Source organism: Mirounga leonina, unplaced genomic scaffold, assembly GCF_011800145.1.
Source record: "Mirounga leonina isolate KUSES-001 unplaced genomic scaffold, KU_Mleo_1.0 Mir_151, whole genome shotgun sequence".
Lineage (NCBI taxonomy): Eukaryota > Metazoa > Chordata > Mammalia > Carnivora > Phocidae > Mirounga > Mirounga leonina.
The window spans coordinates 13,056,546-13,074,422 of NW_023270377.1; the positions used below are offsets into that span (position 1 = coordinate 13,056,546).

Consider the following 17,877-nt stretch of genomic DNA (forward strand, 5'->3'; position numbering starts at 1 on the left):
TGTCTCACATACATCATTTTATAAAATATATTGTGCCATTGTCTCTTAAGTGCATTTTTAATCTATTCTTCCACATTTCTGAACAGCCTTTCTCCCTGGTCATCGGTCCTGCCTTCTTACTGCTACCCCTCGTTTTATACAAACATTCACAATTACCTATTTGAGCTATTTCAAAATGAGCCAATTAGCTGGAAGGAAGCACAGGCAAGGGTCCCAGGATTTTGGGTGCAGGTAACAATGAAATGGGACCAGATTCCAGGTTCAAACAATGGAAAGCAGCGCTGAGAGCTCTAAATGGATGTTTGGAGAAAGCAAAAAAGCTGAAGTAATGGGCGGGGGTGGGGGGGGTGGATCTGAATTCAGTCTGACCGTGGAAATAGAGAAGTGTAAATTGAAACTTGATTTGACCCAAGAATCTAGGCAGAGGACTCAGTGTAGCAAGAGGGAGCCGCCAGCTCATGCGCCAGGTAGCTGCAGAGAAGATGCTTTTAAATGGACTCAGAAGAGGTGCTTGTGACTTAAGAATGAGCTTACTTGTCTCAAGGCCAGCTGCCAAGAGAAGGAGAGGAGTTAAGCCAGGAGGAAAGCAATGTGGAGGAGAACTGCCAATGTGGTAGAGTCAACTTCATGACGATGCCCTTTATTACATCTGAACAGGAGGTAGACCATTTGTCAGGGAGGGCTATGCACAAGTAACACCATTATCCTGATAGCTTTTTATTTCCCAGTTGGTGGTAATGGCAAAAATCTTTGTGAATGTAGAGATTCCCCCAATTAGTGGCAATTTCCATTGTGGTTTTTGACACAGTCATTAGTCAATGTACATTTCCTTAATATACCTTTCACTTCCTTTTCTTCATCCTCCTTACCTGCTTATATATATATATATATTGGTCCTTTTTTGTCACCACTGCCTTCCATGAGGTGCCCAGTGACCTCAGACCAGCCTCCAGATGTCCTTCACTGCAAAAACTCACAAAGGGAACAGAATCAGTACTCCAAATGATAGCTATGTTTCAGCAGCTTCCCTGTGGGAAGGGGATGGGGGGGGTGATTTTCTGTTTTCTATTCCTGCAACGCCATCACCTTGGCTGGTGGAGTGGGGAGGACCAGAGGTTTTTCACACTGAGCTGGGTTGAGATATCAGTTGCTGAGGAAGTCCCCAGAATCCAAGTTTCTGGATCTGTAAAATAAAGCAATAATGATCTCTTCTAGGCTTCATAGGGATACTCAGTGAGAGAAAGTGTTTACTTTTCATGGTCCTGGGTGAGTCTGATAATTAAAAGGATCCTGCTTATCTGATGGTCCAGGCATGTGATCCTAGCGAGGCCCATTCAACACTTCCCCCCCAGCACTCTGAATTTTGAGTAGAAAGAGGCCAGAGTCCCACACGACTGTCCATTAGTTGCAGACACTGAGACTCACCAAGACTTTCCCTATTGGGGATGGGGAGAGAAGTCCAGAGGCAAATTAACTGCTAATACAAAAAGAAAACAGGGCCATGTTGCCTGGGCCGAAAAACAACAAACGCCCGCTATACACATTCAATCTCAAGTAGTCAAAAGTGAGAAAGGAAATAAAAGAAGGAGCTGACTGTCATTATGGAGAGATTTATTGAACACATAGGATGCATGTTGTTGACAGAACTATTTACGTTCTTGTGTGTGTAGCATGTATGTGTTTATTGCAAACACGCACATACACACACTCTTCACACTCATCCTGAAAGTTCATTTGTGTGACGGTTAACATACTAACATAGTGTTAAAGGTTAAGCCAGTGGCAGCTTTCATCACAGATTTCATATAAATTAATCTAAAATTCCCAGCTGTTGGCTCTAAGGCATTAAATTCTCTGCTATCAGGCAGACTTGTAATTGGGTTGTGATGTATTTTTAATGATATTTATTATCTTTCAAGTGTTTCTAGAAAACTAAATGAGACGTGTAATTAAATTTGATTCAGATCTTCTTGGACATTTTCTACTTCTTTACAAGCACCAGTGTTAGATGGAGAAGCAACCACTCTTATTTTTTTACTACCATTTGTTATACAAAAACGTGAGAATTTTGTTGTGCTGCTAAGAGGTATATACGGTCAAATTTCCTTAAAAAGAAAATAAGACTGAAGAAGTCTGAATTCAGTTTGAAAGTACACCTTACATCAGAGATTCTAGAAAGCTCATTGGTGTGCTTGGTTTTCCTAATGACAATGAGGGTTAACAAAATGGAATATTCTGATTTTTCTAACTATAATGTTTGTGTTGAATATGATGATTTATCTTTCTTTATATTTGCGAAGGACTTTATAATTTACCAACTTTAACCTGCTTCATTTCACTGAAATGGACTAAGACATTTAAAGAGTTACTACTGGTTGATTTCTTCTGAGATCTATGTCCGTTTTTGTTACCAAGGGAACCATTTCCAAATTCAGCTTAGTCTGAGCCTGCCCAGCTGTACAGTTCTTAACTTTGATTTAGCTAGTGTTTTTCCATTCTCATGAAACTGTGTACTTCAAGACAGAGAGAAGGTTAAAGGGTCAGCGTAAGATGGCTTATTCCTTCCTCAATCATTTCCTTTTTGGTAATGAAAGCTAGTCTTGTTTTCTGAAGCTCAGACATTTGAGAGGTTGTCCAGTGAAACTCCCTTTGATGAAAGGCTGAATTAAATCTGTCACACGACCGCTGGCTGACAGCTGTGGCCATGGATACAGCTGTGTGAGCTCTCTCCGATTTTCTCATTTATTTTAAACACAAATAGTGTGGAAGATGGTTCCGTTCCAATTGCACTAAGGCCAAAGGGTCCTGGATTAAGTTAAGGTCTCAAGAATCCATGTGTCATTTGTATCTTTATTTCCTCTAAGAAATTTAATCAGTTATCTTGATAACACTTAAATTAGTTAACAGCTGTGTTGTTTCTAATTTGTTTTGGAGATCTTGAGATTGGAATTCTTTTTAGGGTTTCTCTAAAAACCCTGTGGATCTTCACTGTTAGCTTTTTGCTTGTCTCTATGCCAAGATGTGAAGGGGATGTTTAAATAATTGGCATGTCGTGCCTTGATAGAGTCTACTGCATTGGTCCTGAAGTAAATACCAATTTTTACTAGTTTGTTCTCCTGGATCATTAGCCAAAATGAATGGTTTTGTAAACTGAAGAAGGCACTCAGATATAAATTAATTCTGTTGTGAATATTCAAATTAGAATAAATATTCAGATATCTGGAAAGGACAAGGCTGACTGAGGAAGATTGAGAACGTCTCAACTAGCAATGCAGAGGGTATGCATGTCACAGAAAGAATATAAAAATTCTCAGAAAAAAAGTTCTTTTTTCATAATAGTGTTTCCTGAAAAGATCGGATTTTTCTGGAAAGGAGAACCAAGGGAATAGTACTAGTTCAGATCAACAAACTAGAGTGACCCCAGCGGTGAGTAACCAAGGCCTAGCTCCTTAATTACACTTAAAATTTAGAACACAAATATGTGGCCTCCCCAAATGAAGAATTTACTGTCACGATGGTTCTCCATTCTTCATCCCATCAACCCCTTTCCCTGATTAGTATTTAGTGATCCTATTTACTCCCAGTGCCGAGGAGCCTGACCTGCAAGAATGTAGCTTAGAGCTACAGAAAGAAATTCTATATCTATACCCTGATTGTTCTCTAGGTATTTATATTTGCAAAGCCAGTGAGTTGAACACTAAACTCATCTTAAATTTAATCCCTTTTTTTTAAATCTAGAGGTATAAGTAACTGAAAATATTTTCTAGGTTTTCTCTCAAAGAAAATAAAAGGTAGAATTTCAAAGTCACCTTCATTTGCTGATATATGTGATTAGGTAGATTTCCTTTCTTATTTATTTGGGGGGTAGAGCAGCCAGACTTCAGGCGATTCACAGAAGAGACACTGCTCTTTTATTAAAAAATGTCACTGTTTTCCTTATGTTATTACTTCTATTGCTTCCACAGAATCACTAGATATTAAGTCTTTTTTTTTTTTAGGAAATTTAGATAATAAATATAGAAACATGCACCACAGTTTCTGATACATGAAGATAAATTTAGTGTAGTGAGTTTAATTGGTTGGTTGATTTGACTTGGTTTTGGTATACGCTTTTGAGTAAAACATGTGGGGTGATTTTCACTCCTTTTCAAATAAAGACAAATCTATATTTGTCTGGTATTTTGTGGTTCACTTAATACCCCCTCATACTTCATCTCCCTGATCCTTGTAATAACACTGCCACAAACAGAAAGTTGCCCTTTGACTCATTTAAATCACCCTCACTCAGGTGCAACTTAATACCTTGTCCCAGTTACATAGCTGGTAGGTAAAATGCTGTGACCCTCCAACTAGAGATTCCGACTTCTCATCTTTTGCCATAATGACCAATGCACAGAGTTGTTTAAGTAACTTAGCAGATGTCTGTGGTTCCCTACAGAGCTCAGAATACTTTAGTTAATACATTGCTAATTATTCTTCTCTTTTTTGCTGACATTAGATTCTAGGACCACATACATAATCTGTAATTATTTTCCCCAGTCTTCTTTCCCCAGTGTTTTATGTATCTTTTTTTTAATTACTTGAAGCTGTTCCTGGTTGAACTTCCATGTAAGGTCCCCACTGTGATTTTTTTACGTTTCCTCTCTGGTGGATCTTCAAAGGGTAAACAGTTTTAAAATCAAATAATTCCCCAGTGTTTCCATAGAGGCATGATAGTTTTGAAAGACCAAGTTCATTTTTTCACCGTGATGAAAACAATACATGTTCGTTATAGAAAAATTTGGAAAACGTGAGAAGTCAAAATAGCAAAATCCTAAATGTCATATCCCATCCAAATATAATAACTGATAATATTTAGATCAATATCTCTAATCTTTCTTTAAATTGTTTAGAACTTGTGCAGATTAAGTTTACATTTAAATTTAAATCCTGGTGTGCAATATTTATTCCCACTTTTATTTAATAATAATACATAAGCGATTTTGCTTGTTATTACCAACTTCCCAAAACTCCAGTTGTAATGGCCATGTACTGTTTCTTAGAATGGATGTGCCATAATTTATTAATCATTCCTTAACCTCAATGATTTACTATTTCCCATTTTTAGCTGATCTTGTCCTTCAGGCCTCACTATCCCTTAGAGATGGAAGTATTTTGGATTGAAACTTTCAAATTGAAATATGTGTGCATCTAGAATCATTGTCTCTCCTTTTGTAGCCATGCTTGCCATCTTGGACATCTTGATCATGGACCCCAGCCTCCTCATATTTTCCCCCAAAAAGCCAACCATATACAAAACATTGTTACTACCTTTATTAAAGAATTGAGGAGTTACAAGGAGGAAACCATGGCAGGCACTACAGAATCATTCATTAGTGTGTTTTAACCCATATCCTATTTCCAGTGTTCTTCCCAAAGCCCACTACAGCAGTAGACCTCTGTCTACCACACACAAGTCTGAAAAATATCAATCACTGGTTTTCTTAAATTTTTTATTTAAATTCAATTTAGTCAACATATAGTATATTGTTAGTTCTGGGGTAGAATTTAATGATTCATCAGTTGCATATAACACCCAGTGCTCATTACATCAAGTGCCCTCCTTAATGTCCATCACCCATTTACCCATCCCCCTCCAGCAACCCTCAATTTATTCCCTATAGTTAAGAGTCTTTTCTGGTTTGCCTCCCTCTCCATTTTTATCTTATTTTTCCTTCCCTTCCCCTATGTTCATCTGTTTTGTTTTTAAATTCCTTATGTGAGTGAAATCATATGGTATTTGTCTTTCTCTGACTGGCTTATTTCTCTTAGCATTATACCCTCTAGTTCTATCCACATCATTGCAAATGGCAAGATTTCATTCTTTTTGGTGGCTGAGTAATTTTCCATTGTATGTATATACCACATCTTCTTTATCCATTCATCTGTTGATGGGTATCTAGGCTCTTTCCATAGTTTGGCTATTATGGACATTGCTGCTATAAACATTGGGGTGCATGCGCTCCTTTAGATCACTATGTTTATATCCTTTGGATAAATACCTAATAGTGTAACTGCTGAGTCATTGGGTATTTCTATTTTTAACTTTTTGAGGAACCAATGTTTTTGAGCAGCAGCTCTAATATCTTCACTTTTGGGATATGACCTCCACCACTCTGCCTGACTCTTATCTCTCTTGGATTAAGGTCAATATTTTTTCTCCAACTTGTTCCAAAGATAATATTGCAAAGACATCCTTTTATACATCTTGGCTTATATGTGTAGTTATTTCTTTAAAATAGAGTCTCAAAAAAGGAATTCTTGGATGAAAAGATATAAACTTTTTTACTCAACAAATATTTATTGAGTGCCTCATCTTTGCTCTTTGTACACATTAAATTTACAATTTAAGTGCTTTAAAATCATGACTAGTAGAAATTTAAACTCACAGACCTTACTTAACACCTATGGAATTAGTACTGTGGGTTTGGTGCTATTCTAAAAGTATAACATATATTACCTCATTTAATCCTATAGCATAGCTCCTACTGAGATGTCCATTTTACAGATTGGAAACTAAGGCACAGAGATTCTAATTAACATGTCCAATATTCCATATCCCATAAGTGGCAATTCCAGAGCTAGAACCCCAGGAATTCTGGTTCCAGAGTACATGTTACACTCTCTGTTCATCTCAGCATAGAACACCTATAATCACACTCTCCCTTTTACTTTGGACTCCCCTAAAGTAAGTCTGGGTAGTCTAAGTTATTTCTTAGTTAGATTTTACTTCTATTCTGGAGAAAAGTCTAGGTTGATAATTTAAGCATTTAACTTGTCATTGTTACACACTTTCAAATGCCGAGATCCTCAGTTGTCATTTTTTCACCCATTTGATTTTGAATTATAATTATGAAATTAATTCAGATCCTTGCAACAGTATACTATGTCCTCGAAATTTGCATCTTTAGCTAAGACATGTACAATCTGCTCCTTCAAACCAAATCAAACGACTCTTGACAGCCTGGGTTGTTACTAAGATGACAGGTTTACCAACTCTAGGGCTTAGATACTGTGTTGGCGTTCCCTGAGAAGTTGTAGAATAAGAAGAAGGAAAGAAAGCATTTGTTTTTGTGACAGGAGCCCATTCTTCTGCTGTGACGTTGAATTGGAGGAGAGCTGTGGATTTGGGAAAGTAGATCAAACAAATCTCTCAATATTTATGAGAACAACAGGGCCTGTTACCACTATGGAGCAACACAGCTCCGCTGCATAATAACAGGTACTGGTGGGTGCCTTTTCCCATGCCTGGAGCGATTTTAGAACAGCTAATGAAATTCATTAGTCATTTGAGAGAGAGCAAGAGTAAAAAGCACTATAAAAATCTGATCCAATTCAGGATAATTTTGGCACATGCCTTAGCCCAGTTGGTGTATTTCCAAAAGAAAGAGGCACATTAAATTCAGGAGGGAAAACCCAACTGTTCTAAAGCTATAAATCAATGCTACTCAGCTCTCATTTTCACTCAACATCTTTGCAAGGAGCCATAGTGAGAAATTAACTGATTCTACCATGCTCATATACATCTGTCTCTTTGACCGAAACACTGAGCAGACAGCTCTCTTGCTCCAGAGAGAACTACTGGTCACAAGACCAGGATCCTCACCATCACAGATGCATAAAGCATTCCTGCCAAACACCACCAAATCCCAGGCCCTAGGTGCTACAGAATGTATCATTGTTATTTTTGCTTTTAAACCTCATATCCACAAAATTATGAAACACTGGATGTCTTGAATGCTGCACCTTGACTAACACATTCCCTGGAAAGATAGAACTTTACTAAGCTATCCCTCAGAAGTCAAAAAATTAATGCATTATCTGAGGCATCTCTGCTAGGTTTTGCTGCCCTGTGTCAAAATAACCTCAGTGCAACATTTAAACAGGAAAGGCTTAATAAATGTCATCCATTGATTGGCTGATATGTCCTAGCCTGAAATGAATTAATAAAAATATACCTTCCAACAGATGTTTACAGGCTATGCCTTTTATTAGGTGTATCAAGGAGAGTTGGGGATTTAATTTTTCTATGGTTTTATTAATACCCTGTGACTTGCAAGCTCTGATTTTCCTATTGTACTAATTGAGGTGGGGCTAATTCTAGGTGGAGTGTGGGCCCCGGTGAAACATCTTCCTCAAAGGTCTTGTCTCCAGCTTGATATTACTGCTCACATTTGCAACTAAGGGAGATAAAATTAAAAGGATGGTGAGAACAGGATGGGAAAAGGCCCCCTAAAACATCTTATGTCATTTGCTTTTAAACCCATAAATTGCAACACACACTAATCTCACAATCCTGTTCATGTCAATATGAGGACGGGGAGAAGAGAGAAAGTATTAGTAGTTACATCATGGGCTGTTGGTATATGAGTGCTGAAGGGTGTCACCATCCTTAAGCAAGAGAACCAGTCAGGGAAAGGGGCATAACCAACCAAATCTATGGTTCATTTGCTACATTTCATGCACAAACACAATATAAAAAGAAGGAGAAAAAAAAAAGAGGTTCCCAAATAAGCCACATGTTTCAGACTTGAAGGTCTGAGGAAGCAGTGTGTGACGTTCCAGAGTAAGAGATCCTAGAGACGGAGCCCTGAGGTCCGTAGCTGAGATCCAGTGAGTCACGGCTACTTAAAGACATTCAAAGCCAACTAAAAATAAACTAAAATAAAGCCAAATCTAACATCTGGAGCCTGCATTTGCCTCTTGAGCCATCAATTTGTGGTCCTTTAGATTAACCTTGGCCTGGGAAAATAGGGAATTGGAACTTAAAATAAGTCTACATAGAATAATCATGTCAAAGGCAGGGATTCTAGGACTTTTTTTTTAATTCCCTAAATCTTGCCATAGTGTCTCTGTGTCTTCTGCAAACTAGTGAACATTTCACACGGGTCTTTCACTTAAGAGGTTGTGCTGGACAACTAAACATCTTTTCTCCAAATATTACATGGAGGCCTCTGTTTTTATTTGCTAAATCTGGCAGTCTTACTTGACGGACCCCTCCAGAGAGAATATTCACCTTACATCGTCTTTAGTTCACTTAAGCATTTGTAAGATGGGTTTGTTCTGTTTCATTTTAATGCAGAAAGTACATGGAAATCCTTGTTAGCAGTCCATGGTGTCACATCTTATTTTTAGTTTTGTTTATATTTAGAAAAAACATCGACTGCTACTTTGAGGAGTCAATTAGAAATTACTAAAATTTTTTGGTATAAGTTTCTGGGGCCTCACCAGCAGAGATCTTCCAAAGAAGGCCATAGAAATCAAAACTAAACCTCTGTGCTTTGCAGACTGGGGAGGGGTGAGGTCGACAGGAAACTGTTGATGTCACTGACGTGCTAGAGAGAAAAAAATTTTTTCCATTTATGAGATTCCCCTTAGCATCCAAAGTTCATGGTGACCACTCCAGCTTCTGAGAGCCCCCAAATAATCTCAAAGACCATCTTTTTTCATTTAAGTTGTACAAATACTTTATCAAAGGGCTAGGGAACTCAAGAATGTGCCCTTGGTTTTCTGTTTTGTAATGTTTTGTTCTTTATTTGGGGACCCATTTTTCTCACATGTTTGGCATAAACGCATCAACCCTGTAATGTGACAATCACACCTTTTTCCCCACTGACATTCATCATTTGGTGCTATAGGCTGTTTCTTCGAGGGAAGTGCCTCTCCTCTTGGCTTCAGGATTTTAAAGCCATGTGGTTATCTGGCTAATTTTTCAGACTCTTCTCCATGTTCACCACACTGCGTCCATAATAGTTGCGTTGTTCTGTTCTGTTAGAGAATTACCCAGCTTCTCTCTGTTGTGGCAAAGAGGCTGAGGGCCAAGCAATTAATCCTGACACAGGATCCATGTTTCAGTGACAACAAAGACAACCCATGATACTTTGCTTGCTAAAAGGGAGCCAATATTTTAAAATAGAGCCAAGTAAACCTCACAAGGAAGAATCTAATTCAGCAAAACTGATGATGATCATAATACTACAGCAAGCAAGCAGAGGACCTTTCTTCAAATTGACAGGGTTAAGGTTTACGTGATTCAATGGATGTGTTTGGCTGAATAGCATGAGCTTTGGGAGCTCAGTGAGAACAGCTTGAATTACTGAGCAAGATGTGAAGTATTTCAAGATCTTCTCATATTATTTCAGGTCTGGAAATAATAGTTATGTGGCTTTGCCCTAAATGCCTGGAGTCTCTGTGACTCCATTGGAAGGCCTGCATCATGTCAATGGTAATGCTAAGAGGTGAAATCCAACCAGGCGTTGAGAAGAAACAAAATTATGTGTGTCAGTGGTTAATATCATATTTTCTTTTTCCACAGCAGGAAAAGCCCAGGCTCCTCGAGCCTTTGGATTATGAAACTGTCATTGAAGAACTTGAAAAGACCTATCGGAATGATCCCCTTCGAGATCTTCTGTTCTTCCCCAGTGACGACTTTTCAGTAAGTGTTATCTTTCCAAGCCATCTAAGTTCGAGAAGGCCTCACTGGTGATAGAAGATCCTCCCAAATTGGGTCACTGTCTTCCCTTATAGATTCAGGTTGTGCAGCACTCTTTCCTGTGGCCACCCTACATCACAGTCACTGCAGTGGGAAGCCACATCCACCAATAGAGAATGGCCAAGGTCCTCTGACAGCTGAAAGTACCACAGTGGCCTTTTGGGACAGGAGATTCCCAGGGTGCTGCCTGGTTCCAGGTGGTACCAGTGTCCCCACCAATGGCTACATTTCTAACTGATGCCTTACCTAGCCTCACAGAGCATTTCCTCCCTCGCACATTTCTAACTGAAAGCTTCTGAGCAACCGAAACCAACCAAAGGCAGAGGCAGGAATCTCTTGGCACAGAACGTGCAATTCTTAAAAATCACCCTTAATCTGGCTGTCCTTTTGTAAGGAATTGTTGAGGCTTGTGGGCAAAGAAAGGTAGGCCAGCACATCTTCATGGAAGGATTTATGATCTGAAGACAGTGCTCCCTGGCACGTGAAATGCTCCTGAAGGTCGTAGAAAGAATGAATAAAAAAGCAATTCATTGTGGAATTGGAAACAGACACCGTAAAATTATGGCTGATGAGCACCCGTGTGTCTCCAGCATTTCATTTGTGGTCATCTCAACCATTTTCACATTATTAGGAAATATCTGCATAAACGGAGATCTCAGTGGGCAGACCTTTTCTGTTTTTTTCCTAAAAGAAAGGTAGTCTTAGACATCACAAATGAGTATCTTAAAGCCGATGAAAAGGCAGCTCCAGGGTAACCCTGGGAAGTAGCCACTGTCCATGGAGACCTCTGCTGAGTTGCTCTGGCCTCATGCTCACACTTCCACAAACAGCCTCACACTCCCATTCTCTTCTCTTCTCTTACCTTTGGCTTCTGGTTTCTAAAGGTGAATTATTTTCACCTTCCTCCATGGATTATTAAGAAAGAAAGTATATGGAAGTTCACCATTTTCTGTTCCAAGTATAGAGAATGAAGGAAGAAAGGAGATAGACTTGTAGGAAGGAAAAAGGAAACTCTTCCAATTTGTTTTTCAGATTTTTAAATGGCTCCTACTTTACTGGTTGACACACTTTAAGAGAGGTTTATCTCATACAGAAATGCCATTTCTGTGGTTGGACCACCAGGGCTTGAACTGCAAGCATAAGTTGAGCCACATTTTTTTTTTTTAATTTCCACATCCTCACTTTCTTTCAGACTGAAGGTAAACCTTTATGAATAGCCTCTTTCTGTCAAACAATGCAAAAAGCCTTGAAACTTAGAGACCTTTTCTTCTAGCACTATTGTCCAGAAATATGACAAAAGCTATTCCAAATTCCCCCTGCTCCAGAAGAGAGTAGAGGCATGCAGATGGGATGTGACAATTGCACTGAATTTGAATTCATTTTTTAGCATCTTTCCACAATCATTTAAGTTAAAGATTGTCTGATTACTCCAGGACCTTTGCCATCCTTAATGGAGTAAACAGCATATGACAGCGTACATACTTCCTTATTTTCCAGTAAATACACTGAATTCTTTCCTCCTGTGCTTTGCTTAAAACCCTTCTGTGGCCACCCCCATTGCCTTCAAAATGAAGGGCAAACACCTTAGCATTGCTCAAGAGTCTTTCCAAAATCTAGTCCTCGTCCATCTCAAGGTCATAGTCTTCCTCCCCCACCCAACCCCTAACACTGTCATCAGGGGCACCTTCATTCCCAATGGGTAAAACACTAGCACAATCCTCAATATAACATTATCTCACCCCTCAGACCATTTCCTTCCTTTATTCATTCACCAAATATATAACATGTACTACTAACTGTTAGGCATTAGTCTCAGACTGGGGAAGAAAACAGCAGTGATTAGACAGAAACTGCCTGGTTTTAATGGAGCTTACCTTTCAGTCAGATGAATCAGGCAAAAATAAGTAAACAAGTTAATTAACCAGATAATTGGGATAAAACCAGTCCTAGGAAGAAAATGAAACAGGGCCAGGTCATAGAAAAGAGGTGACATTTGAACTAAGTTCGGAGTTCCCAAGGAAGACCAACCATGCTAAAACCTGAGGAAGGATGGAGTGTCCCGGGCTGAAGGAAGCTGCCACAAAGGCCCTGGACAGCTCTGGACAGAGGGAGTGGTCAGAGATGAGGTCTGGCAAGGGCAAGATGAGGCACTTGCGTCTTATTCCAAATGCAAGTAGCAAGTGGCAAGTCACCAAACTGTTTCGAGAAGGAGAAAAACTGACGTGGCGTATGTTATTGAAAGCTCATCTGGCCTCTGCATGGAGAACATAAAACAGAGTGTGGAGGAAGCTAGGAGTCCAGCTGGGAGAGTAGCTCCCAATTAGCAGGTGCTCAAGAGATATTGGATGCCACCTAGTCCTTATTATCAGAAAGTGCCATATCATACAGACAGCTAAATTGTCATGTGTATCAAACATGTGATAAAAAAAGTTTTCAATAGGGGCGCCTGGGTGGCTCAGTTGGTTAAGCGACTGCCTTCGGCTCAGGTCATGATCCTGGAGTCCCGGGATCGAGTCCCGCATCGGGCTCCCTGCTCGGCAGGGAGTCTGCTTCTCCCTCTGACCCTCCTCCCTCTCATGCTCTCTGTCTCTCATTCTCTCTGTCTCAAATAAATAAATAAAATCCTTAAAAAAAAAAAAAGTTTTCAATATTATTACCACATGAAGATGTCAGTTTTTGAACAAAATTTGAATAGATTGTTTTCCCTCTTTTCTCCTCTACAGAGTAAGAGTTGACAAGCCATGGCCCATGGGTGGCCTGCTGCCTATTTTTATCTGTCCCATGAAACAAGAATGATTTTTATGTTTTTTTTTTATACTACCTTGTTTTATTTTCTACACAGAACTGGGTAAATCACTGAAGGAAAAAAAAAGAATATTTTGTAACCCATGAAAATTATATGAAATCAGGTTTTGGTATCTATAAATAAAGTTTTATTTGAACACAGTGATGCCCATTCCTTTACCTGCTGTCTGTGGCTTCTCTCATGACACACCACAGGAATGCAGCAGAGATGGAGGGCCCTAAAATATTTACAGTCTGACCCTTTACAGAAAAACGTGGGGCAGCCCTGCCATCACGAAGGACACTGGGTTCATTTGGGGGCTTTTTCATCTCCCTCTGTGTGGAGTAAAGACCCTTCCTTAAACACCCTCTGCCACTGCCTGCTGCATCCACAGCCCATGTCTCCTGTCAGGGTTGTTACTCGCCAACAGGAAGCCCCCTGTTCCCCTGCTAGAGTATCATTTCCCAGGCTCATTTCTGAGCAATGGGTAGGGATTCTCTGGGACGTGTGTGGACAGTCTCTGCTCACCCAGTGGGAAGTGATAATAGAGTGGCCACCCCATCCCCAGGGCATCACAGAATGGAAGGAGGGGAGCAGCTCCAAACCTCCCACCTTCCCTCCAAACTCCCCGAGCCCCGGTTGTGCCCTACGGATGAGAGAATCCAACTCACTTCCTTGTTTCCGTGTTACCAAGCAACCCCACTTGAGGCAGACGTGATTCATTACTGAGTTTGTTTAATCAATATTTATTCAGCACCCACGAGGCGCTGAATATAGAACAGCACTTCCCAGACAAGTGAGGCCGACAAGAAAAACAAAAGCCCTATATTTAAGGAGTGTGTGCCCTAATACGGATGAAAAATAAAGTTGATTAAGAATCCTGGCTTCTTATGGTTAAGACATATCAAGAAACAGGGGCTTTAACTGCTATTTGATATACCTTAAGGGAGATTATTTTTTACCAAGCAGGATTCCTGCAGTGTTTCTCCCTATTCACCCTGCTGACCCGACCCACCACATCCCTTTTTGCTTAGATCCCCAAAAGTAGCCTTTAACCAGTCTTCCTGCTTCCTTCTTTGCCCTCATTTAAAGGAAGCTTTAGAAATACAAATCACAGAATGAATGCAACAGCTCTAGTTAAAACTTTTCAGTGGTGGCCCATTGTCTTCGGTGTCAAAACCAGCTTCTTTTTTTTTTTTTTAAAGGTTTTATTTTTTATTTATTTATTTGACAGAGAGAGGTAGAGGCACAGCGAGAGAGGGAACACAAGCAGGGGGAGTAGGAAAGAGAGAAGCAGGCTTCCCACCGAGCAGGGAGCCCGATGCGGGGCTCGATCCCAGGACCCTGAGATCATGACCGGAGCTGAAGGCAGTCGCTTAACCAACTGAGCCACCCAGGCACCCCTCAAAACCAGCTTCTTGCCATTGTCCACATCACCTGGTTCTGCATGACCTCAGAGCCTTTATCTCCTTGCCCTGTTTCTCTTGGTCACTGCATGGATACCTAACATTCTCTCTGGTTCCCCGAATTTGCCAAGCTCATCCCCTCTGTCAAGGTCAGTCTGCTCTCTTGCACAACAGGTCCCTGTTTTTCATTCAGAATTCAGTTCAAATGCTCCCTCTCCAAAGAAGCATCCGTGCCTCCAGCCATGCTGTGTCCCTCTGTGACCTCACCCTCTTTTCTTCTCTTTCTAGCCCCGTCACTACCTAGAAAGACCTCAGTTTGCTTCTTCTCTCCGGTCACTCGTTCCTCACCATGAGGGCGTACCCTCGAGCAGGGCGGGGATGTGTTCTGTTTTGATCAGTGGGAGACCCCCCAGAAACTAGAGTGGCACTTGGCACAAAACGGGTGGAAAATGAACAACATTTATTTCATGCATTATCTTTCAGAAACATATTTGAGTATAAAGAGAATGAAGTAATTGGTTTTGCTTGATGAGGAGGAAAGTGATCATTAATACGATACTTTCCTCTTTGACACAACCCAACATATCACCTTAAGAAAACAGCACTAATAAAAAATTTTAAAAAAGAAAAATAATTTAGAAATTTAAAAATTTTAAAAATTTTAAAAATTTAAAAAAAAAGGAAACAGCACTAAGATCATGATCCCTTTCTCCAGAAGCTCATTTGGCTGGTCTGATGCCTGCCACATAGCCACTCTCAACAAAGGCTGATTTCCTCTCCGTAACCCTTAATGTACCTGCTTTCTGTTACTAGGCATGGGAGAAATCACTTTGCATCTGTATTTCAAGTACCCAACGCAATGTCAGGCTCGTGGGCTTTCAGTGAAGATTATGGAACATTGAGTTACAATCGTCTTCTTCCTGGTGAAGGAGCTGAGGTAGAAGCATTTTCCGTTGTCTTGGCACATCCAGTGCGTGGGTCCTGGGAGCAGGCATTACCATCTTCGGGACCACTTGCATCATAATGAACCACTAGGAATAAGGAGTCTAGATGCAATTCTTAACTCATTCATTTCAAAAACATGTGCTACTTCACTCATTGTATTTGCGACTCTTGCTTTTCTCATCTTTCTTTTCGAAGCAGTTAGTAATAGAAACTTAGGACCAAAAAGTAAGGAACTTAGTCACCAAATTGTGGTTTCGTAAAATAGGCAAGGAGAGTAAGGAAGGAAAAGCAAGAACTAAAGAACAGTTTCAAGGACACACTGAATCATAGTGTTGAGTGATTCAGTTTGAGAAGAGACTGATTTAAAAAAAAAAAAAAAAACAGCAGAACAAAAAATGAGAAAGCCAGAAATGAGTTTCCTGCTGAATAACAGATACAGAAAGCCTGAGGTGGAATCACCTCTGGACTTACAAAACCTTAAATAAGAATGTTCAGAGGTCTGCCAGCTAGGACGCTGCGGAAGGCCACCCAATCACCTGCATTTCAAGCCTGCCCACGCCAGCCAAACTGCTCTACTTCAGCTCAGCTCTATGGCTTACCTTCTGTGAGTTAAGCTGCATGTATCAACAGCACCAGTATGAACAAGAAGCAGTGCTTACACATGAAAGGTTATGCTTTTGACACTGGGCGGTGCCATTTTCCAAAACCAAATGTCTATGTTGCGCATGGGAAATGGCCTGCCTGAAGAGTTACACAGTCTTCTCAAATCCCCTCTTCATCTCAGTCGTTCGGAATTAGTGTCTCCCGGTTCCCCAGGGTATCCTGCCGTTTTCATTGGCTCATTATTATTACTGAGTGAATCGTGAATTCTTAACATACCACTGGCTTATTCTTTCCACAGTATGTTTTTAGCTATAAAAAGCAACTGGTGTATGGGGACTTCCAGACTCAACCGCGTGGGTCATTTTGGTGAGAGGAAGCAGAAAAACCTCAATATCTTTTCAATTGAAAAGCAGAAAGGTTCTGAGTCATTTGTGTTTTTTTCTTCTTCTTCTTCTTGCTTTACCTAACATTTTATAGAACTCTCAACCTCTTTTTGGTCCTTGGCTTCTGAGCCTGAAAAGTAGGCTTTAAGTGGCTCACAGTGTTCATGCAAGAACATTGTAATTGCAATTTAAAAGCTAAGTGACAGTCTTTGTCAAACTAGATTATTTCTAAGTTCTAATATTCCTCTCGTTTATAAGCTAATGAGGCTGAGATTTGCAAAGGCTCTTGTTCAAGGGTGTAGAGTATCTGTGAGGACAGAAATCAAACACGAGCACCTTGACTTGCTATTTGCGTTTCTGTCTACACAGCATGTTTATGGTCAGCTGCTTCTTAGAAAAATAAGATGCACGATTAGGGGAAATATTAATTCCCTGAATCCCACAATCGGTACCATCAGAAAATTGATATGGTAGTGAAGAATTCTAGAGTGCTTATTTCAGTTGAGTAAGAATATGTGGGGACTTCTCTGGGCTTGATCGAACTAGGAACATAGACACAAAAAGTGTACTTAAAGGCCAGTACATAAATATTCATAGCAGCATTATTTGTAAGAGCCCAACAGTGCAAATGTCCACCAACTGATGAATGAATAAATATAATGTGGTCTGGGGCGCCTGGGTGGCTCAGTTGGTTAAGCGACTGCCTTCGGCTCAGGTCATGATCCCGGAGTCCTGGGATCGAGTCCCACATCAGGCTCCCGGCTCAGTGGGGAGGCTGCTTCTCCCTCTGACCCTATCCCCTCTCATGCTGTTTCTCTCTCTCTCTCTCTCTCTCTCTCTCTCTCTCAAAGAAAGAAATAAAAAATAAAAAAAATAAAAAAAATATAATGTGGTCTGTCCACGCGATGGAATATTATTCAGTCATAAAAAAAGAATGAATACTGATTCGTACTACAGCATGGACGAAAACTTAAAACCACTATGCTAAGCTCAAGAAGCCAGTCACAGAAGACCACATATGGTATGATCCCAACTGAAATGTCCAGAATAAGCAGATCCATAGAGACAGGAAGTCAGCAGTTGCCAAGGCCTCAGAAGAAAGAACAGGAAGTAACTGCTAGTAAATAATGGAGTTTCTTTTGGGCATGATGAAAATATTCTAAAGTCAAAAAATGATGATGGTTGCACTACCCTGTGAACATATATAAAACCACTGAATTCTAC

General features: G+C 40.2%; 1 protein-coding gene across 2 annotated transcripts in view; it reads left to right on the forward strand.

Moving 5' to 3' along the window:
* Nucleotides 1–17,877, forward strand: part of DOCK10 (dedicator of cytokinesis 10) — a 196,293-nt gene that overhangs the window by 36,639 nt on the left and 141,777 nt on the right. For both annotated transcript variants that reach the window (XM_035006994.1, XM_035006995.1), the window contains exon 2: nt 10,355–10,474. In XM_035006994.1, coding sequence (XP_034862885.1) covers nt 10,355–10,474 — 120 coding nt within the window. The remainder of the gene's footprint in view (nt 1–10,354; nt 10,475–17,877) is intronic.